The 25,000-nt window shown below is 40.4% G+C and overlaps 1 protein-coding gene across 3 annotated transcripts in view; it reads right to left on the bottom strand.

Annotated features, from left to right (window-relative positions):
• ctbp2a (C-terminal binding protein 2a) overlaps positions 1 to 25,000 on the bottom strand; it is a 74,734-nt gene that overhangs the window by 41,825 nt on the left and 7,909 nt on the right. For all 3 annotated transcript variants that reach the window (XM_067610361.1, XM_067610362.1, XM_067610360.1), the window contains exon 2: positions 4,998 to 5,167. In XM_067610361.1, coding sequence (XP_067466462.1) covers positions 4,998 to 5,055 — 58 coding nt within the window. In that variant the 5' untranslated portion in view covers positions 5,056 to 5,167. The remainder of the gene's footprint in view (positions 1 to 4,997; positions 5,168 to 25,000) is intronic.

Here is a 25,000-nt window from a genome sequence, read left to right as displayed (position 1 = left end):
AATAAATGGACTGTAAAATGGAGGTCGATGGCAATGAAGCTGGTACTTATCTAAATGACAATCATATACTTGGTTTGTGTAACATTATGAATTGACACGCTTTTTTTTTTTTTCAGTTGCCGGGCATACATCCAGCAGCGAAATCCCACAAACTCTCCAGAATGTCGGCTATGAGACCCGTCTACCCATAACCCATCTCCTTTGGGTGCATCCCTTCACCCTACCTCCCCATAACCATCCTTCATTCCAGATCCAGAGAAGCCACAGGTCATTATAATACTTAGTGTTGTAGCTGAGGAGGTCATTTTGAAATGAGATTTTTCCAGAAACTCATCTCCGAGTTTCAACAACTGCTAAGATGCCAGCTCAAACAAAAGGCAAAAGACACTGTAGGCACAAGAAGAAGAAAAACATACCATAAAAAAAAGGCAGTCTCGTGATGATAGCACAATCGCACATGTCACTTTGCTACAAATGATAATAAGAATTTCCCTCCAAAGACAATATTGTGTACCCTTTTCTATCTGCCCCCCACCCCCCCTCAGTTCTCCATGCCCCTCCCTGTCGCTCCACAAAGCCCATAAAGGGGTCGTGGGTTTTGGTGAGGAGCCTGGAACAAGCCCGAGGGGGGGGGGTCAGACCCAGAGGCCGCTCCGATGACTTCATACCAGAGTTGGATGCCAGAGAGTGTGGGGAGGGCTGGGGGGGCGAGGGGGGGGGATGAAAGTAGAGAGGTGGATGCAGCAGAGCCCTCAGTCTGTACTGAAAAGCTCAGGATACGAAGCCCCCCACCCCCCACCCCTTCAGGGGAGGATGACATCAGGACACCCCCCCCCTCTCCCTTTTCCTCCACAGCCTCCTGGTTGTCCTCCCTGTTTAATATGAAGCGTTTTGTTACAGAGAAGCTTGCAGGTCTGTTAAATGTGAGAATATGAATAATTCACAGGCTAAATTTTATGGTATTTTAGCTTGACTGGCTGCATTATTTACTGTTCACTTTTTTAAACATCCCCGTCTGTTGTACACATGACAAAACAAGATGCATTATCAAGCATTAACATATTTATTCAACTGCCAACTAAAACACTTGGAGTCGCAATGACAAATTCCACTACCCCACCTTGTGGTGTTTGTGTCCAAGCACAGATTTACAACTTGTAAATCAACGTTCAGGAACATGCTGTCACCGCGACCTAGTTCAGGTCGCAGCGATGCTCACGTCCTATCCCTGCCCGGATCAGTCAGTTAGCTCTGGCTAAACGGCAATGGCAACGACTTGCGCTGCTGCCCAAGCCAATGCATGCTGGGTACACAGATGGAGCGGACAGAAGGAGACACAGAGAGAGAGGGAGAGTGAAAGAGAAAGGGGGAATGAGAGAGTAGGGGAACTGATGCTCACAACAGATGTTTGCCACAGTTCCCTTATTGCAGTTACACTCTTCTTGGCACTTTATCAAACCCACAACAGAAGGAACAGTTGTATCACATACATTTTGAAAGCTGATATCTACACTAAACAATGTTGTTAGGCTTGATAGAGAAATAAGTGTAGTGATTTGTACAAATCAATTAAAGCTGATGATGTGTTTTCCATTCAAACAACATCTTTGTGTTTTTTTGGCAAGAGCTGAAACAATTAGTTGATTAATTAAATCAATTGACATAAAATAATTTTTAGGTTTTATAGTAGAGCAAATCCAATTAGCCTGAAAGAAACCTTAATATCATAAAAACATGAATAAACTTTTAAGGCTGCAGTTACATTCTGAGAAGCTGAAACCAGTAGATGTTTTGTTTAAAAAATGACTAAAATGATTATACCATTATCAAAATAGTTGAATTAATTGACTAATGGTTGCTGCTCTATACACTTTTATGAGGTAAAACATTAACCTTTAGGGAAAAAGAGCAAAGGTGCCGTTTCACAAATACCACATATTTAATAAGAGTGGCTGTCATCTACTATCTAAATTCAGACTTGACATGTCACGATGTGACTCATCGCCTCAGCTAAACAATTTTCTTGGAAAAATCTTCATTATATTATCAATCAAGTATCAAAAATAATTTATCAAGCAAATAAGACAAACATTCTTTGTTTCCTGCTTTTTAAATGTGAAGATTCGCTGCTATATCTGTCTTATGCAAACAAAACATGAAACTGTGATGAGTATTTTTCCCCTTTTTCTGACATTTTGTAGACAAAACAATTAATAGATTAAAAAATAATAATAACTGACACACACACAAGAGTCGCAGCCCTGGTTTTGACCTTGGCATGCCTGACTTGAAAACCCACAAAAATTCAACATGAAAGCAAAAGGAAAGTGAATCACATCAGAGCATCAGACATCCTCAGTGGTAAAACATTCACCGTTCCGGTAAAATCTACATTCCTGCACCGTGACTACTTTTGATGAGAGTAAACAGCCACACTTGTTCAGCCATTTCAAATTCGATTTAGGCCACAGGCGCGGCTCAGTTAGCCACTCATCACAATGAGTAAAGATCTAATCAATGCACTCCGCTGTGAAACAAGTATTGGATTGACACAATTATCCTCTGAAGATAAATTGAGATCAGGGAGGCTTCTCTCTCTCTCTTGCCGTCTCTTTTCGGTACAACCCACGACAGCGACACAATCACAATTACTCCATAACATTCTTGTTTTTGTCAATACACATTATATGAACTTTGATTTCTATTTCACGCCTCAGTCCCAGCACTCTGTTTATAGATAATAGTGGGTGGCTTTGACATTATGGTGCAGAACACCCCATGCCTCTGGTTTTGAAATACCCTTTTTATATGGTTGAGCAGATTTAACGCTACCGTGAAAACTGAGTGATTCACCACCCTCTGATCTTTTAACTTCCTCGATGTGAATCACTGTCTTCTACACATCTTTTTTTAAGAGCAGTGGTGGTAACTAACTATACCAGAAAAAAAAAAAAAATCCCCCTTCGTCTTTGGTAGAATTATTTCATTGTTGACGAGCGGAGGAGATACGGACACTGCTCGAGCTGTCTGTGGGACGACGGGGGCAGATCAGAAAATGTTATTGTATGACATTTAGCATATTGCCTCCTTAGTCAACACTCAGTCATTCTTCTTGTGTGAAAAGAGGGGAAAAAGTGTTTCCAAGCGAGCGGGGTTGGTGGTTTGGAGAGGTTTGTGATGCCACATGTGGCTCTCATTCTGAGGGTGGAAACAGACAGCATCGTTGCTTCATTTAGTAATCTGTTATATTGTGTTTCTAAATCTTGATTGGATTTTCCTTAGAAATGAAGAAAGTATGTTGATACTCGATACTCTTTTGAGTTTTAGTATGGAATAATTGCATGTTACTAAGGAAACCCTATGGTTTCTCTTATTGAAACTGGAACTTTGAGGTCCAGAAGTAAAACAACCTAATTCAAATTCACATTGACGTTTGTAAAAAACGCAAAACCTTCATCAACGGTATGCCGTGCTCACTCTTTTTAACTGGACAGGAATGATAAAAAGCTATGTAAAATCATTGTTAATTCAATATTTCTGTTTCCAGCTGTCCTTAACAAACACCATTCCCCATGAGCCCCAGACCGTCTGAGGTTAAACATCACTAGTTTGCCAGACTGAGACCAATCGAGTGACGGGTTTTGAGAATGGAGAGAGGGACAAACAGCGTTGGCCGATGTCTGACGGCAGTCCAAAGTGTTTCTAGCTGTTCTGAACGGTCAGGCGGGTTGAAAAGCCTGCAAGTCATAGAGAAGGGAGACAATTATGTACACCCTTTTTGGACAGTCTCTCCTTAAACTTATTCACGGTGTTGCACTTGTTTGCACAGACAAAAACTGACAACTGTAGTTATATGAAGAATTTAAAAAAAAGAGAAGTTAAAATCCTACATCCTTTCTTTGTCTGTGAAGTGGGTGTTGCTTGTCAGATTGTCGAAAAGATAGAAAACCTGTCGGACAAAGCCACTCCAATTCCAACGTCGGAAAGGTGTGGCGCAGGGGTATCGGATGCTGCCATCCAACAAGCACTTTGTTTGAAGCATGACCCCTTTTACAATTATGTATATTTTAGGTAAAACTTCATGGGAGCTGGGAGATGAAGAGCAGGAAGCAAGTAGCGGCTATACTCATTACAAAAACAGGAACACGAATGACTAATTTTTCACTATACAGCATAGTAGATGTATTACTGGTATATGAGCGAAGGGTGAGTAAGACTCTGGACATGCATACACTCACAAAATAAACATTCTGACATTCATTGGCTCCCGTTAGCGGTTAAGTTGAGGAATAAGTGAGGAGAAAAAAAAACGAAAGGAAAATCTCTTGCTTTGTCTTTCTCTCGTTCTTAAACACACACATAAATGCACATATGCACACAAATCAATCCCACTGCCCACTATAATCAATCCCAGGCCTCTGAGGAGTGCTTCACTTTATTACAAATTCCCTACTTCATCTCTCCAGCAAATCTGGAAACATCGAACTCGAGCCTCATTCAGCCATCAACCCAACCTCCACTTCACCACACACACACACACACACACACTTTCCTCACCCCCCCACCCCTCAACTCTCTCTCTCTCTCCTCGACAGCCTTCAAAGTAGAAGTTTCGAGCCTCGGCTGGTCCCAAGGCTCCGTTTTGACACACACACTTATACAAATGATCCCACCGGCTTTTCACTGAATTTGTAGCAGCCGCCTGAAAAGCTTAAATACTGGTGGAAACTTCATTTCCATATAACAGTGGAGTGAATCTTTTTTTTTTTTTTTTTTTTGTGATTACAACATAAACCTGCGGAACTAATACGCACACACTCGAAACTTGCAGTCACGCATACACAAAGACACAAGCATCCCTTAAAATAAATAATCAGTTTCCTGTGACATGCAAATGTGGAGCCAGCATCTCAAATCCACACGGTGCTGTGCATAAAACTACAGAAGATGAGAAAGAAACGAGAGGATACGGAGAAGAGTAAAGGAGTCTGTCTCACCCTCGCAGATCCTGTCCAGTCGCTGGCGTTTCACTTTGTGTTTGTCGGCCAGAGCCATCCTGTCTCAGTTTGAAATGCTCTCTCTCCTCTCTTGACTTTCTATCCACCTCTCCACCTTAAAATCTCAAATTCTCCAATCCTCTGGGTGTTAGCTGGCTGATGTTTTACACCTGGAATTAAAAAAAAAAGCAGAGACACAGAGGCAAAAACATTTTTAGCAAGTTGATTTGGTTTTATTTCATTTTATTTGTGAGGGACTATGTGCAATTTTAAACACAGAGGCTGCATAAATTTGCAAGTTTTTGTGCCGCAGTCCCTTGGCAGATCATCATTAAAACACACAATTTAGTACATGACACGTAATACTAAATTATGCACAGCTGGACATCACTTACAACATGAAAACAAGAACAGTATGTTATGCCAATTAAAAACAAGTCGGTGTGCAAAATGAAAAAAAAAAACAATAAAATGAACAGTTAGTGGTTACATTGTTGGGTAACTTTTAGCTAAATTTTGTGTTTTTCTTTAAATCTACTAAGAAGTCGACTGACTTGTGGCTTTAACAGAAAATATCTCAACTCCATGCTCATGTAGAGGCTGAATACATTTGCGGTTCTTCAGTCTTAACTATTATTAACTCTTGTTGCACGATTTAACACATATTCGTCGTGACTTCCTGGCTTCTTGAGAAGTGCATCACAAGACACACAGGAATTGTTATCTGACAGCAATCATGCACAGTTGTCTCTGTCCCAAAACCTTGGCAGAGTCATAGACACTGCCTTGCAAAATTAGAAATTTGCCTTGCAGAGAGTCGACTCTCCACAAGAGGGACCCTCATCTCAGAGAGCACCATTTATTATTTGATTAAATGGAGAAATGTCACTTCTGGAACCAAAGTCCCCAAACTGAGTGGAGCGCAGAGAAAAAAAAAAAAAAAAAAAAGAAGCAGACAAACACAGACTGAGTGAGTAAATGAGGCGTTTTACCAATCATTTTGTTCAGTGACTGATGCTCCTCTAAAGAGCAATCTTCTAATTGGTTCCTGCTGAAGCCTGAGGGACGCGGCACAGTTTTTGGGGGAAAGGCAGACAGACAGAGATAGACAGTGGAAGGCACAATGCGCACACACATTAAAAAAAAAAAGACACGGCAGATGACACACAGAAATGTAGGCTTGCGCGTACATGCGCACAAACACACACACACACTGCAAGGGCAGCAAGTCACACAGAGGAATGTGGGTCAGTTAGTCAGCAGACAGGAGGAGGTTGTATCAGCAGAATAAAGACATAAAATGGGTGTTGGTGGGAGGGAGAGGAAAGTACTAGAAAAACATCATGTAACAGGATGAGTACAGTGTGATACCATCCTCCTCCTACATTTAACTGTATCTCTCTCTCAGCACTTTCACATTCATAACCCTACTGCTGTTTCTTTCCACATTCGCCTCTGGGCCCAATCCTAGAGTGCTGCACTTTGAGAATGGCTCTCACTTGACTATTAATATCATGATCTATTGATATTTACTCTGTAACAGCAATTATAACTGTTATGTTTAGTGGGGCAGGCTGAGTATAATGGCTGAATGATGAATTTTTATTTGGCCAGCTGTTGGGGCATTTTCCCAGCTGTAAGGGGCAGAAGGGGGAGGTGTTGCACCGCTTCTAAGTGAATTTAAAAGCGACAACTACTGCAGGTGCTGAATTTCTCCTGCGAGTCAACACGAGCTTTTGAGCCCCTGTCTTTCTCTGACACTGACAAATACACTACATGTCTTTCTTTCACCAAACACATTCGCTTCGCCAGTCAGCTGTGCTTCAGCTTTCCTCCTCCACAAGGTAAGCTTCCTGCCAAAGAGCTGAGGACCCACATGTGGGAGTCAGAGGAGAAGTAATTGAGCAAGAGGGAAAGCAGGAAACAGTCAGTCAGAGGCGGGGGAGTCACACCGCCTTGGCTATGAATAGACGCGAGAAGACACGCATGGGCATCTCGGTGCTGCAGAGCGGCAACACTATAGGTCATGGTGCATCTGGCCATTTAGTTACTATGAACTCTCCTGATATAGACCTCACTTCACTCACAACTGACTCAATGAACAGATGAAGGCTGATCTGGTGCACAGCTGCCTGCAAACACAAATAATTCTAATAAAAAGTGTATAATAATGTGATATACAGTGTAAATACAATAAATAATGTAATAAAGGGAATAAAATGATGGACATTTGTTTGTAAATTGAATCTAAGATGGGTTCATTTAGCTCTGTAGTCATTTTAAAGTGGTTTTATTGTAATGTAATATCTTGAATTACATTATAAATTAGGCCTAGGCAATAATTCAATATCAAAATGTATCTTTTTAACACTTAGTGGAACTGTAATGTGTTATACATGTTGACTGTTGTGTATAACAGTGGAATCATTTGATGATTTATATTTGATTTTACATATTATATACAAAAACTGTGCTATTATATATATTAGGATGATGATTTCAACCCCATCACTGAGCCCTATAGTGAAGTGTTAATATTATTTTGTCCACCTATTATAATTTTGGTCTACATGTTTTGTGTGGATTGATTCACTGAATCTGATACTGAACATATTGATAGATTTTCCCTCAGTACATGTTTTTTGATAAACAGAACCTTAACTATGCATTAATTGTGCTATTTGGGTTTAAAACTTACTGTAGGTGTGATGTTAATGAGTTCATGTACCCATCAAACCTACAAATTCACTCAGAATTCAGCGCTATCGTCCACTGGACACCTGGAAATGTTTCAAACTCATAACTTTTCTTCTGTCTTCAGTGGTGGTCTCAACTGAGAATGGTCTGCTCAGCAGTTTGAGGGCTACATTATACCAAGGACCCAAAGCTGTGGTATACATGACCTCATTTCCATAAATTAATTCCAGAGACTTGACTCATGTAAGAAGGAGATCCACTTCACTTCCAGAGAAAAAAAAAAAAAAGTCTACTCCACTAAGTGGGTTGAAAAGTCAACAACAACTTTAAGCAGAGCTCTCAGCCAGAGGAGTGCCAGAGAGGAAGTACAGTTATCCTGCAGGCCTTACCACCATCGCTGCTGGATTGTTTCTTGGCTAAGTGCTGTTATGTAACTTAACAATAAGGGGGATTGACCCGAGAGAAAATACGTGCTCAGAGCTTCAGTGGAGGAAGAGAAACAGAGAGGAGAAAGTCACACACTCAAAATACAAATGCAAACTACAGGAATACACAACTCCAGGGATTGTCTGGCTCGACGTCCAGAGGGCAGGCGCTCTGTTCGACGCACACGGTGCTGCAGTGTTACTTAAGGCTGTGTAGTTGTATTCGCAGGTTTTCCAGACAAGACAATGTTACCAAGTCTGATCGTGACCAATCTAACTGTTGTCTGATCTGACGAGTGATGCAAACCTCACAATACTCTCGGCAAGAAAAGTCCTTGCAGTAGCAGGATTTTGACCTTGTGGACTGAGAGGAACATTTAATGTAACATTATATTAAAGCCTCACTGTATGGGGGTATTAGTGTGATTTATCGCAAAGACATTCTAACATTCAGTACACTCCATTTCTGCAATACAGCAGTCCGCAAATGTTATTTTGCGATTACATCTTGCCTTTCTACTTGGGTGCATTTCATGCACTGTTCAACTTGATGTGACCGCAACCTGCAGCATGCCACAATGCGTGTCAATGTGTAAATACTACCTGTACTGCATGTTCAACTGTTTGTCCTACATTATTCTTTTCAGTAAATGCAACACCTTGATGTTCCTCCACTCATACAGCACTTGAGATCTTAGTGTTTGTATTCTCAACATTATTATCTGCGTTAGTGTCACCAAATCTAATTCCTGTACATTTTCTTTAAAGTATAAAGTGACAATAAATCAGCATCAATTGTGACTGTAACAAAAAGATTATGTCATCACCTAAAACACACTCTATTTGCTCAAATTAACATCTGCTATCAGACTTCGTCTTTATTGGCAAAAGTAAACCACAACACTGTCTCTTTACCGGCAGTGAGAGAGAAAGCTCAACTTCACAGTGACTGTTTGAAGCTACTGCCAAAACACCAACATCTCCATGCATTACTAACCACTAAAGAGAAATAATTTATGTCCAAGGAGTGTGACAGTTATTTCTATAATATAAGCATGATTTCTGTGTAATGAAGCCCTTTAAAACTCCTAGTAATTCACACTTTTGTCACACAGTTGCCCTGTTTGGGCTGCAGAAGCATGAAGTTGCCCAGTTAAGCTTTGACTTAGGTGTTAATTTCAACAAATAATTCAAATGCCACTCACATGATGGACCTCAAGCATAAAGCTCCTTTTGTTCTTGTTAACAGTGGGTACATTAGCAGCACAGAGTTGAGGGGTGTTCAAAGTTAAGAGTTTTGTAACACTTGTGAAATGTGACGGATGTACACCCGAGCAGCAGTTCAGACCTCGTGTAGTAGATAGATTGTGTCTCACTTTACAGCTCCGGAGACACAAACAGAAGTAAAATTTGCATCAAAATACCACAATAAAGTCAAAGTGCTGCACCAGACGTTACTTTGCATTGTTGCAGCTGTTGCATCACTCTGAGTGGTTATGAATTTATACAGTGCTTCTCCACCCTCTGCATCAAGACCTTTCACAAGCAAAAAAGAGACATTTTTAAACATTCTTTTCTTTCAGCTCTTTATGTTACATCCCTATCACTTGCGCTCATTCTTCTCTACTCCTTTTGTGAAGAAAAGAAGATGAAAGCCAGGCAGCCTAAGATATCTTGTTTAGGTTGGTAGACACAAAGGGGAGGTGAATGAAAGTGAAAGAGTGAGTGAGGTTTTGTTTTGTTTTTTTTTGACAGAGGCCATCTCTGAGAGGGGCTCTCTTACCACATTGAGAAACCTGTGGGTTTGGCTAAAGGTGAAAAAGCACAGAGTGAAGTAAAGTTACAGCTTTGACTTTATCATAACACGTGTTCTACTGAAATATCTGGGGAGGCGTTTACTACTAGGAGGAGTTTTCATCTTCAAAGAAAGAAACTCTTGCTCTTTCTTCTTTCTTTTTCTTTTTTTTTTTTTTTTAGATCATCAACCGAGCTCTCAGCCCTTGACCTCAGTGAACTAGTTTAACTATGTGAACTTAATGACCACCAGCTCACACACACAAAGGGGACTGAGCCACAAAAGTATGGGTTTGTAGTCAAACAATTAAGCCAGAGGGAAACTTGGTGTCCTTTAGATAAACTGGAAATAACCTTTTTACTTGTTAAGTTTGCAAATCTTTTGCATTTCTGATATACACTTCAGATACACACATATTTTTCTTCAAGAAAGATCTATGCTCCTCAGCAAGTTGCTCCCATCATCCAGCACTTTTTGAACCAAATTTCCTGCATTTCTACACCACCTAACCTCTTGGATTAAGTCAAGAAACAGCCACCTACACTAGTCTAGATTAGTTAGATTGAGGGTGCTATGAAAACCAAGACTGCATCAAGAACAGTATATAATTGGGTGAATCAGGACAGGAAATGATTATTAGAGGAGTGGCTTTTTTTATAATTAAAATGTTTTTCATCCCATCCAAACCCGCTCCACCTGATAAACAGCCTTAGCTAACCTGGCGTGCTGAGCTCAGAGTTGCACTGATTTGAGCCAGTTGTGGTGAAGCAGGGTCTCTTATTTGGTGTGAGATTTGTCAGCGACCCTGTAAAATGTAAAATTCTGTTATATTACTAGATTTCAGCATTGTGGTACTTAGATTCCTGATTTTGCATGGGCATACTAATCTAAAAACCTATTATTGGGAATCGCGAGAAAGTTTCAGAGCGACAGAGACACAGAGCGTCCCTGTAACCATAGTAACTTCCTCTCACTCCTGTCTGCGTGCGCACAGCGCTAGAGGAGAGAGATGCTGTGCTGCTCCCAGAAGAGCCTCTGATTGAAATTACTGAGCAGCATGGATGGGAATAAATTACAATATAATAGATTTTTATGTATTTCTTTCCCCCGATGGTCTGAATAATTCGCTGCTGCACGGTGCTGCTGTTGCGCTGTGCTGCTCTGTCTTATCTGTCTGTGTCCTCTTTTCACGCCACAATGTTATCAGTTATGAATTAGTTTTTCACCGCGTGAGAAAATGGACGTGTGGCATGAGAGCGTGTGAAATTGCGTGAGTCTCACATTCAATGCGTGAGAGTTGGCAGCCCTGCCGTTAAATATGAAACTGCAGCCAGTAGCCAGCTGGCTTAGCACAATGACTAGAAACAGGGGAAAACAGCTAGCCTTGTTCTGATCAAAAGTAACAAAATTTGCCAACCAGCACCAACCAAAGCTCATTTGTTAACATGTCATATCTCAAAATAGTCCAGCATATAATTCTGATAAAACCATAACTTGTCGTTTTTACAGTTCAGTATGGAACAAACAAGCTAAGCTAACCAGCTGCTAGCCGTAGCTCAATATTTAGAGGATAGGCATGAGAGTGGTATTGATATTCTCGTCTAAATCACGGCAAAACAGCTGGAATGAATATGCTTTAGAAACCAGGCCTATTTGTGAGAAATGCCATCTGAATGGACGTGAACTGCAGTCAAATCTCATTAATGCATCATCGGCCAGGGATACCAGTCAACATTTTGAGGAAGAATTGTGCAGCAGCTACATAAAGTGACTGCTTAAGAGTCTATGATTTATGTCCCTGAAAGTGCAAGATAGCAGAAAAGAAGAGGCAGAGAGGGGAAGGTGGTTAAGGTTTCTCTTCTCTCATTAATCGGATACTTGGGGCTCCGAGGGGCACGTAAAGCTGTCACTCAGACCACTGATTTACACCTTCCTCCTCCCTGCCAGCCTCTTTCTTCCTCCAAACCTCACTGTCTAAATACACCAGTTACTGACAATTCCAGCTCTCATCTTTCTACCTCTCCATCATCCTCACAATCCCCCAAGTCTGTCAGTCCATCTGTGTCTCTCCATGTATCCTTTTCGCTCCTTTTGTATGTCCTGTCAGCCTCTGGCAGATAGCGTCCTTTTCATTCCCCATTTCTCCTTTGCACTGCCTTCTCTCTGAACCATTTTCCCATCCTCCCCCTTCCCTCTCTCTCTCCATCTTTCTCTCCTCTCAACTCTAAATGAAATGAGGCTGCAGCAGTACTAACTGCTGACTTGGGCTATTGCACAATTTTGTAATAATGCCTATTCGTTTAAGTCACCCAGGAAACGCATAATGGTGACATTATTGTGCACGGCAGCATGTTAGCCTAACCCATTGAAGCTTTCGGCGTGGCCTGCATTCCTTCTCTCTCCAGCTCCTTACATCTAATGAACTAAAATAAAGTCTGGCATAAAATCTCCACTGGGATAATTGGCAATTTATTTTTTCAACAACACCGCTACACAACACAGACCGCTGAAGACTTGGAGCAACAGAGTCCATATTTGAATTAAATAAAAAGCACTGTAAACATGTAACTAAATATTATTATAAATATTATGGTATTTTTCTCCTTTACCTGATAGACTAGATAATAAAAACCTATTTACTCATAGAGTACACATGCATGTAATAGCACATGTGTACACAGACACATACACATGCAATTGCACCAAAAACCTATAGGGCTTTAGTTGACAGGCTGTCTTCTTCACTTTCCTGTTGACGTTCAACATGATGCGAATTGAAGAATTGATTTCTTATGAGATAAAAAAAAAACCCATTAAGACTAACATAGCATTACAATATTCTAGAAACTCAGGGTGCTTCACACCTAACCTGTTTTATTTTAAACAACTCTGGTAAATTTATATAATAGGTTAAACCTGCATTAACTGACTTTTTGGCCACTTGGTGAGTGGAAACAAGTTGTAAACACAACATGAAATATAACCTTTTAAGCTAATGTGTTAAACTAGTTAGCAAACAGTTGCTTAATTACACATCCAGCAGTTACACAGCAACATCGTCATTCATTTAGAGTCGTGTTTCTGTTCACTTGATCTCTTTTGGCTCTGTTTTTCTACTAACTCCTGTGGGGATATATGTGGCTCTTTGGCTGCCAGAGGCTTCACTACCTAGTCGCTAACTGTGTTTGTTGTTGTTTGGTGCTAAGCAGGTAGTATACAGTGGGTTTTTAGAGCTTTTTCTCTGAAAACAGCTGCCTGCAATGGCCGAAAACTACACTATGAGGGTGCTGAGAGTGAACCAAAATGGTAAAGTTACGGACTGGATAGCTGAAATTTGCAATAAAGCTCCGTAAAGTCAAGAAGAGCTGCAGAGTTGGGTTATAATTCTCTGTAAGTTTATCACTACTAGCAATGTGCCTTTGACAGTAAACATTGTCATTTGATACATTGTTATTATGAAGAATATTGATTATAGCTGCTTTAATTCATGGCAAGTTAATTCATGTTGGTCAAATTTCATGCCAGTAATAGTTGAGACCACAAATTTGAACTTCATGGTGGCGCCAGAGGAAAAGTCAGCAGATCAGCAAAGTCAATAAGATACATCGTCTGGCAACCATGAATGTCTGTACAAAATTTTGGGCCACTTCATCTAATAAATGTTAAGACATTTCACTGGATGAAAACGCTCGTCATTATTCATACAATGACGTTAAAGCGATTAATAATGCTCACAATCTGTTATTTCTTTGTGAGCTCTGTGACACGTTTGCAGCTCTGGGTTGAACACATATCAGACCAGTAATAAAAAAGGCAACAATGCATCTTTTTTTTCTCCTTTGATTCAGTTCAAATGAAGGGAACTGCAGGTGTAAAAATGACTACATATGACATGGACTCCCCCCCCCCTCCCCCGCCTTTCTACACCTAAAATGACCTGAAATACCCCGGTACGAGTGGACTTTTTTTAATTTAATGAACAACACCAGAGATAACAGAGGCCCTGAGGTTAACGCCACCATTTCCTTCACAGGAAAAACAATTTCTCAACCTGCACAAACCAATTTCATGTGTGTACCAACTTTTGTTCATGAATTAAAAAACAAGTCTTGCCAGTGGTACATTGTAATGCACAGTCTGTGTGAAACTAATCAGCCGGTGTCTTCACCATCTCACCTTGTCTTTCGCAGCTCTTTAGCACCTTTCCACTCCTCAGCTAAGAGCTTATTAACACAAGGCCACAGCTTAAAAAACAACCTCAAAATCATTTAGCACAAGTCTAAACACTCAAAATATTTAACCATATCTTACACCTCAGCTAAAATGGTTTTAAGTGAAATGCTTAAAATCATTTAGCTTTGACATGATAGAAATCCCGAGGAAAGCGCAAAGACTAGTGACAAAAATACAAATATATTTTAGGGCTGTGGAATAATTATGCATCAGTGAGATGGCCCTTTAAATCCTTCCTTTAAAAAAAATGAAATGAAAAAATTAATGTTTTGGAACAGGGCTAATCTCTTAAAAACTCCTTCAACCAACAGCTGATTGAAGACTGAAGATGCTACAGTCCCATTTCAGGAGTAAATTAAGGATTCTCAGAGAAACACTGAGCATGACTAACGAGGAGAGATTATAAAAAAAATGACTGCCTCTGGGTTTAAAGAGCAAAGTGAGGGTTCACGAAAGTAAACACATGAGGAAAAGGAAAACAGATAACGACAAATACCTTCTTTTCCAAGTCATCACCGTCACCAGTTTGCTTCTACAGCAAAATCTATTTGAATATTGCATATCAGGAACAGGATTACTGAGAAAATTTAGTCTCCACATAATACATAATTGTAAATCATTTTCATGAAATCCCCCTTAGAATATTTCTAGTCTAATTAGATACACTTAGTACATTTTTGTGTGTTGAGGTTGGCAAGTGCCAGTAATAATTGTTGAACTCGATGATCTGTCTTTTCCTACCAATTAACCACTGAGCACCTGATGCATATGCAACAACTGTAAAAGCAATTAAACTGCAAATTAACTGTAGAGATGTGTTCACGGTGTGAGTGCTAACGTTCGTATTTTGAATGAGTATTGGTTGACAATATTTCATTTCTAGAGGAGGTAAAACATGATAGGGAAATGTAATCATCATTATAAGAGAGCTTCACAAACCCTTTTTCATATAAAGTGGCCATTCAGTTCACCATAAAAGTCTGTTTTAGATTCATTTTCACAGCACAGCAATAGATTTTTTTTTTATCTACTAATCATGTATGCTCAGTTCAGAGAGAGAATGTACAGTATATTTGTGTTGCACTTGTAATGAAAATATGGATAAAGATTATCTTAAACCAGGCTGGTATTCAATACTTACTGGAGAATTTCACATAAAAAGTATGAACATACAGGACTATAAAAGACAACATATAGACTGTCTAAGAGATGTATAACTGCAACAAACAAAACCATTCACAGTAAATTAATCAGCAACAATTTTGATATTCGATTAAGTAATTTTCTAAGAAAAAAATGGAACTTTTCAGTCCAGTTGTATTGGAAGTACATTGCATTTTTGATATTTGGGCAGATAGGACCTTTTTCAGAACCTCCTGTGTTTACATTTTTGCTCCCACCGCAGACACATCTGACCAATGAGAGGAGTGAATGTTTTCACATGGCTTGTAGCGATGCATTTTGGTTTGCTTGGATTTTTCCCTGTGTGAAAAGAAACAGAACTAAGTTTACCAACTCATCAACTGACCATTGGACCAGAGCAAACGCACTATAGGTTTGAAAATGCCCTTAATCTTCTGTCATGGTAAACTGAATGGATTATGGACTGTTAGTCCTTTGAAGATGTTATCTTCATCTGTCATCAAATGACGGATCAATTAATCAATAATTGACAGATTAATTGATAAGGAAAATAATTGTTAGTTGCAACCCTGAAAGACTTTCCTCTTGGATTATGAGATGTTTGCAGATGCTCTATTCTGTACCTTATACAAATGTATGCAAATTGCATTCTGGGGTGTAACAGCACATGTATTAGTTCAGGATCCGTTTATTACACTTTATTTTTTATTACTTTCTATTTGTTTGCTTCATCCTACTAACCAAAAACTTGACAGTATTTTTTAATTTAAAACACTTTTCGTCTTGGCGGGTGTGGAATAAATTCAGAAGTGTGAGGTCCAACTGGAGAGCTGTAACAATTAGGGCTGGGTACAATTTTAATTTTTTCAATACTGGTGCCAAAACTACAATTGAGTTTCAGTTCTGATACCAAGATGGCAATTTTTGCAATACTTCAGTTTGAGGAATATAAATGCGTTTTAATCCTTTTTTTTGTTTCATTTGACAAAACATGCCAAACTTCTCAATGCATCGGTGCTCAACGTTGGCTTAACACAAGCGACCAAACACAAACTTTCCCTAAATGAAAAACAGCCTGAAGTCAACATATTATGGTTTTGATCAGTAAATATTTGATCAAAGAATAAGTAAACTCCACCAAGAACTGTTTAAAGCATTTCATGAAAACTTTTGATTACTTGACATCCTGCAACACTGGAGAGTTTGAGGTTCAGCCCTTTTGGCAGTATGTCTGTGATTGACTGAACTAAACTGTGCAAGACATATTAGCTAGCTTAACCTCAAATTCAGCTGTCCACTGGGAGACATTTCTTAGACATGAGAATGACATGAAACCCTCTCACTTACAAGGCTGTGAGCTGAACATCATGGAGTATTTTATCAAGGTCCAGGGACTTCAATCTGTGGGGATCTTTGTTCTGAATGAAAAAATCCAGCTGAACCAGGCACAGTAGCAATCTGCCCGACACCACACAGCGTAAACATCTCGTCAGGTCCTTAACAGCAAACTACATAGGTAAGTAGACTGTAAGTTAGTTGAGTAAATGGGGTTAAGGAAAGGCCAAGCTTGCCCCAGAGGCTGACTCGCCAGGAGCTGAACGCCTCTGACCTAGATTAATACCAACCACAGGAGCGCCAGGACTATTAAACACACCCCAGTTTCCTGTATCCTGCCTTTCTGTCTGTGTGTGAAATGATTCCATCTGTCAGTCTCAGCTGGGCTGTGAGAACACCACTGAATGCTCCGGCCCACACACACACACACACACACACACACACACACACACACACACACACACACACAGAAGGACACCAAACAACACAGACGTGTCGGCCGAGGACTGAGGCCAAGGTGGGTGTCTGACTGCCTCCTGCCTCCAGAGAGGGAGGTCTGAGAAACTCTGCCCAGCATGAAAGGCTCGAGGATGGGGAGCGAGACACGAGATAGCGGCTGTGGTTGTGTTGTGTTGTGTTAACCTCTATTCAATGATGTTCAAGTTTTGTCTCTCTACTTCAAACTATGATGAGTACCGTGCTTGTGGCCGTCTCATTTCAGCCAGAATTAATAGCTTGCTTTAAGGCCAATTTATCATTGCATGCATATATGTGTGTGTGTGTCTCTGTCTATGCCTGTGTGCAGGTATGAGTGTGTTTGCTTGTATCAGGCAGGCTTATTACACTGGCATGCCCTGACCAAGGACAGTGGTTGGTATCCAATAGATATCAAACAGCCAGCTAAGAAGAGCCATAACACCTCTCAGAAAACCCTAAAAAACTATGTTCTGTGTTTTATTTGAAATATTCAAACTTCCCCTAGAGTTGACGATACCCTGAAAACATCAGTTCATGTTTATCATTATTTCACCTTGCTGTGCACTGAGAAATGAAAACACTTTTCTTATGGCACTTCTAGACATTTTTTTAAAAAAAACAAAAAAAAACATATGCACAGGAAAAATAGTGAGAAAGCACATGAGGTGGTGGAAAATTAACAATACCAGCATAAAGTGACTGGTGCATGGTGCATGAATTTCACAACAAAAAATGGATCTTTCCAGCAGGTCTGCATTGACTGCATGTCTGAACGGGATAATGGGACTTCTAACTTTCTTCGTGTTCAAAATTTGGCTATGCTGCTATTTAAACAGCGAGTTGGCTGCAGATAAAACATGGTCCTCATGCATCAGCAAAATCCCTCACAAGCCAATACCAATGTACTGCTTTGTTATCATCCTAATGCACTGCCCTGTATCCTGATGGCACAAGTACTGGAAAAATGTTCAACTTAAGTCAAAAGATGTTAGAAGCTAGATAAATAAAAAGCAATGTGCACTTTTATTCTGGCAATAAAATCCTGTTCAGTAAATGTTATAATTAATTATAGAGATATATTTCTGCTTAGATGTGTAGTATGGAGAATAAAAGATGTTGAAAAATTGCAGTGTACATGTGTATAATGCCTTAAAACAGCATTTGCACTGCCCTGTATCCTGATGGCACAAGTACTGGAAAAATGTTCACCTTAAGTCAAAAGATGTTAGAAGCTAGATAAATAAAAAGCAATGTGCACTTTTATTCTGGCAATAAAATCCTGTTCAGTAAATGTTATAATTAATTATAGAGATATATTTCTGCTTAGATGTGTCGTATGGAGAATAAAAGATGTTGAAAAATTGCAGTGTACATGTGTATAATGCCTTAAAACAGCATTTGCTAGAGCTGTTTGAAAACCTCAGGGACACCTATTTCTAACCTCACACCAACTCCCGAGGGGAGTATTCACAGAGGACTGAGTAGGAGGGACTGAGAGTCTGTGGCTTCTCTCTGGCTCAGTGAAACATTAACCCACAGTAAATCCTTTTTGTTCAGGATCAGGAATCAAACATCTCCGTATGGGTGAAAATCAAACATGTCTTTGTGTGAACAAGCTGACAAGTTGAAAAGCTAACCATCCCACTGAGCCTCTCAGCAGCCGAGAATCAAAGAATCAGCCCCAGGCTCACCAAACATCGGTAATATCCATATTCATAATGGAGATAGCTAAGGTGATAAGACTCCATTGCTCAGCTCCGCCACTCACTTAGATAGATAATATGCCATTTTTCACTACAGATGAGTGATGAGAAGCAGGGTGACAGCTCACCCTATTTAGCTCTCTGTAAAGCAACAAGTCGATGGTGTGTATGTGCATGTGTATAAGCAACCATGCTGATGTCCCCTCCTCATTTAAATCAATGTGAGATGCAGCCTCTCACAACCTCGCTTGGTATCTCACTATGGGAAGCACTTTCTAGCATGATCAATCATGGATGCTCCAATACCACCATGTCTGTTGGGAGACAGACCAATCATCTTGAGTTGCATGGGCCAACCCGTCCACCCTTTACAAACACCTGTGGCGCGCACACACACGGCATTATCGCTTTCTTCCCTGTGAAGATCATTTGAGCTCATCAGCTGTCCTGACGTCCAGATTTTGACTTAATTGTTCTCCAACGCTGCTGTCAAGGTAGTCACTGAGCATGAATATCTCTTGTCAGGATGGTTAATTTATTGTTAGTTGAGGTGGGTGTTGGCGGACTTCTACCTGATTCTAAGTGCTTACGGAACAAGCAAGCACGTCGGAGTGATGTGTCCGTTACTGCTGCAAGCCGTCAAGGTTTTAGCTAGCTATAGCAATCACCGCATCCTCTAAGGGGAACGCTGGCGGCAGTTAGGTTAAAGACGTTGAGTCCAGCCCTTGCCCAGTCGCATGTGGGTTAACCATCTTGGGGAGGGAGCAATATAAATTATATCATCATCAGCAAATGAAACAAATTTTACACTTTACAAATATCATTTATGTGCAATATAGATAGTTTTGGGCCTAGCATTGAATCTTGTGGAACCCCAGAAGTAACCTTCAACAAATCTGATTCGACAATGTTTATTCATATACATTGATATCTATCATCACGGTAACTTCTTAGCCATGAGTATGCTATTCCTCTAATACCATATCTCTCCAGTGTGATTAATAAGCCATGATCTCCTACCAGTTCCATCACTGCCATTGAGATGGACCTATCTGCTCTAAAGCCACACTGATGGTCACTTAATAAATTGTATTTTTCTATGAAATTATCAAGTCTTTACAAAAAAAGTTTTTCTAAAATTTTTGAGAAGTGGGAAAGCAGAGAAATTGGTCTATAATTGGGGAATAGATGTCTATCTCCACCTTTCTAAAATGACTTGCTGATTTCATTTTGCAGGGAAATATATATGTTTGGAAGGATTGACTGCGGATAGGTTTCAATGGTTTCACTATACATTCTATTATATTTTTTTAACTAACGACATATCAGTGGACTTTTAATTCTTACATTTTTTTAACAATGTCAAGTATTTCCTTTTCATTGACACCCCTAATAAATATGGAATAAGAGTTTTTCTGAACACTATCTTCATCTACACCATCCTTCTTTCTCGGCTCCACAATCTAATTTGCTAAACTGTATCCAACATTTACTAAATAATCATTAAATTCATTGGCACTTTCTTTTGTTTTATTTATAACTGTTTTGTTATCTTTTACAAAGTAATTTGATTGCCAGTTTTTCCAGCACCCTTTTTAATTATGTTGTTGAGCACACTCCATGTTGCTTTAGTGTTACTCCAACTCCAATAATTTGTGATAATGCTCCTTATTAGATCTCATAATACTTAATTCATTTTTACATATCTTGTTTTATGCTTTTTTTGTTCTATGTTTAAAAAAATCTCCTATATAATACATTTTTCTTTTTACATGCATTCTCTATATTCTTGGTAATCCATGGCTCGTTCACATATTTGTGCTTCCTCATGAGTTTTCTTAATGGACAGTTTCTTTCATAAAGCACAATTAATGTGGACAGAAAATCCTCATCGACTTTGTTAGGATCATCATTAGCATAAACCTTGTTTCAGTTTTGTTTCCTTAGGTCCACCTTGAGGGCAGTGATGGCTTCTGGTGTTGTGTGTCGAATGAGTTTACAAGTATTAGACCTATTTTCATTTTTTTTATCTTATAAAATTCTGAAAAATTGCTAAATCAAGAGGGTGGTCACTTATGTCATTTATGGGTAGTCCACCTACTATTTTGCTTTCAATTGTATTTGTGAATATGTTGTCTGTCGATGTAGAAGTATCTGTTGTTATCCCACTTGGTTTTATAACCACAGGAAGTACACTGTTGATGTACATTGTATTAATAAAGTCTGTTGTCCTTTTGTGTCCATTTGGGTTTAACAAGTCAATATTAAAATCACCAAATACAATTTGCACCTTTTTTGTCATTCAATTTGTCCAACGTACCAGCTAATATATCCTTGAATGTATCAAGGCAGGCTCCTGGTGTTCTACATACACAGCTAATGATTATATTTTTAGATTTTTCTACATCAATTTCTATAGTCAAACATTCCAAAATATTTTCTATAGTGTCTGACATACATTTAGCCATGCTGCACCTTAAAGCAGTATCAATATACAGGGCAACTCCTCCTCCTTTTTTATTGATCATATTAATCGTAAACAATTCATATCCTTCCAGTTCCACATGATAAACTTTCTCATTATTAAGCCAAGTCTCAGATACAGCGATTACACTAAACTTATTGAATTGACACAAATAATGCTTGACGTTAGAGGCGTTTCTATAGAGGCTTCTACTGTTGAAGTGTATTATTGATAAAGCAACAAACCTTCCATTTTCACATCACTGTTGAATTGTTCATCCGTGGAGTACTCACAATTGTTGTTGATGTTATTGTACAACTGTACAAGTGGTTTTCTGGGTCAATATCATTTTCAATCTCATACAATTTGTGCTCTGTGTAGTCAAAAGTTTTAAAGATCAAACTGGGAACGACCAGTCCTCATCAAGATCTGTTATTTATTTTTATAATAGTCCATGCAAATACTCCCCCACACAATCCAAACCATTGACCTCAAAATTTGCAGTCATCAATATCTCAAAACAGAAATATTCCATGGTGTCAGCACAAACAGCCAAGAGTTTATAGTTCCTTATCTGTATTTGTCTAAATCTTTGAGTTCTCTTATCAAAACTATTTTGGTTTCTTCAGGTACTCCATTTATCATCACTTTGCAGTTTCTTGTCCACGTTGCTTGTATCTTATTTTGTTTCCTTTGAATGCATGCATGTCTAGAATTGTTGGCATTCTTTTTTTCTAAGATGTTCATTCAAGTACACCCCTGTCCCCTTCAGCTTCTTTGCTTTCCTCAGTAGCTCAGTCTTGTGCTTTCAATTCACAAACCAAACTATTATGGCAGGCTTTGTTTTGCTATCCTTTCAGGGCAGGGTATGGCAAGCCACAACGTTGTTACTCAGTTGTTTGACTTCATCCATCAGATCAAGTAGCATAGCTTGTTGTTTAGCCACTTTGCTAAACTCATCAGACATGAAGTTCAGAGATTTTCTGATCTCCTCCAACTCTTCTTCAATTGCATTACTGGCCTTCTTTGGTGGCATTTTCATCTTTGTTTGTTAGATTAGCTGCACTCCACAGGTCGCCACCATCTTGCTCCGTCACACACCTCCTGAACCTCCCAAGTGTGTAGAGGCAGCTCTGAATCCTATACGAGCCACAGGTCTCAGAGTGTTGGCATTTCTGGATGATTTTCTCCTCTGCACTCCCAGCAGAGAGGAAGCGGCGAGAGACACTCATGCGCTGTTGAGCAGCCTCTCCGGCTTGGGCTTCAGTGTCAATCACGCAAAGAGCGTCTTGTTTCCCACTCAGAATACAGAGTATTTGTGCCTCAAAATAAATTGTTTCTTTTCAAGCTTTTCTGTCACAAGATCGAGTGGAGAAATTTCGCCAGCACCTCGCTCTGTTTCACTGATGGTACTCAGTCTCGTAAGGAGCCTGCCTCTGCCTGATGGGGCTGATGGACTCAGTAATTTCTGTTGTTCCTCAGGGGTTGTTAAGGATACAGGGTTTCCAATGCTGGATACCCTCCCTACGTCTGGACATATGACATCATCTCACTTGAAAAGTGAGTGTTTCCCCAGAATGTGTCCTGGCTCTCCATCATTGGAGAGACCCGATGGTGTTCACCACCAGCATCCCCTTGGGAATGGTAGCGATGAGGAAAACAGTTACAACCGATGCTTCATTGACAGGGTGGGGAGCTGTGTTTGAGGGGAGGTCTATGAACGGGACCTGGCCCTGAGGCTCCGTCATGCTCATATAAATTACCTGGAGTTATTGGCAGTTATCCTGGCTCTCAAACATTTTTTGTTACTCCTCAGGAATGTTTTGGTCAGGACAGACAATATGACAGCGGTGCCTTATATAAACCAGCAGGGGGGCGCTCCGTAACATTACATAGACTTGCACAGAGTTTCATAATGTGGAGCAGCGAGCACCTGCTGTCATTACGCGCGAGGTACACCCCTTATGTATTGATCAGTGGGGTGGATTTGCTCTCTAGAGGAAATCCTATAGCAAGTGGAGGCTCTACCGCAAAGTGCTTCACCTGGTGTGGGAGAGATTTGGCCGAGCATCCATAGATCTCTTCACATCGCACAAAAACGCAGAGTGTCCTCTGTTCTTTTCGTTAAGAAACAGAGACGCACCGCTAGGAACAGCTCATCCATGGCAAAACATGCTGTGAGTGCATTCCCCCCGATCAGCCTCATTGCTCCGATAGAGTGAGCAAGAAGCTATCTTTGATTGTGGTAGCCCCATATTGGCCCAGCAGAATGTCGATGGCGGAGCTAGTGCGACTCCTTCACAGCCAGCCATGGCTGCATTGTATGATGGTAAGTGGCGCGTATTTGAGAGATGGTGTAAGGCTAGAGCCATCATTTCGTTTCAGAATTTTGTCCTGGATGTATTATGCTTCCTGCAGAATCTACTGGACGAATGTAAAGCTTTTTTCCACCATTTAAGTTAATTTGGCCACGATTTCAGCCTGCCATGCGGGTTTTGAGAATGAGCTGAATGGGCAGCATTCTCTGATAAGGAGGTTTATGAGGAGAGCGACTGCAGCCTGCGTTTAGTTCCTTCATTGGATTTGCTAACTGTTTTGGAGGCACACTCAGGGTTGCCTTTCAATCCCTTGGAGTGTGCTGACTTAAAGTTGTTCTTTCTCAAAACTATCCTGTTGCTGGCACTGACATCAGCCAAATGTTGTGCCCTAACCCTGCTTTTGTGCCTAAGGTTAGCGAGTCTTCTTAAAGCTGCGCCACACTGGAGCTGCTTGCCTTTCACCCACCACCTTTTGCAGAGGAGAGTGAGAGGCGCCTTAATTCAGTCTGCCCCGTAAGAGCCTTACGTATCTATTTCGACAGGACTAAGGGATTTAGGAAGAGTAACCAACTTTTTGTATCTTGGGCCCCCTCTAACATAGGGAAGACTCTGACTGGCCAGTGCCTGTCACACTGTGTGGTGGAGGCTATAATTCTGGCTTATGAGAGTCATGGACTGCAGCCCCTAAGAGCCAGCAGGCTCATTCCACCAGGGCTATGGCCACTTCATGGGCCCTGTTCAGGGGCATTTCTCTAGGTAACATCTGTGCCGCTGCTAGTGGGGCATCCACACACACATTTATTCGGTTTTACCGCCTCGAGATGATTGGTCTGTCTCCCTACAGACGTGGTGGTATTGGAGCTTCCATGATTAGTCACGCCAGAAGGCGCTTCCCATAGTGAGATACCTCGCTCGGTTTTCAGAGGAGCGGGGTTACCCTGGTAACCAAAAGTTTCATGGACATCTGCCAGATTTCCCTGTTTGGACTTGTGCCAGTACTTATGCAAGCAAAGAGCCTGTTAGATGCATGGGAAGTATGGTATGTAGACAGTTTTAACTGGGACTAGGGACAAGGATGAACTTACAGCATTTAAAAATAAAGTTTGGGTTCTCTTATCAGCCTGACTGTCTAAGATTTAGGACCCTTAACACATGTCACCTTACCTCTCCAAACCCATATTTCTTCCATCAAATATTGATGACTGTTTTTAGCAGCATAAAAGGCTCACAAACAACACAAATTACTATCTAATGATACCATCAAATATCCTGTTTCATATGATGTAAATGCTATGCAGTCCAAGCAGGACTATGAGGCCAAATACTCCACAAGCAGGTCAAAGTCCACACGGGATCCATGGCACTTGTGGTTGACTACTGCTAACAAAACAGCTCCTAATAAACCAAGGACCT

Source organism: Thunnus thynnus, chromosome 14 (genome assembly GCF_963924715.1).
Source record: "Thunnus thynnus chromosome 14, fThuThy2.1, whole genome shotgun sequence".
NCBI classification, from domain to species: Eukaryota; Metazoa; Chordata; class Actinopteri; order Scombriformes; family Scombridae; genus Thunnus; species Thunnus thynnus.
The sequence above is the reverse complement of the archived record's forward strand: the minus strand, read 5'-3'. Positions and strand labels throughout refer to the sequence as shown.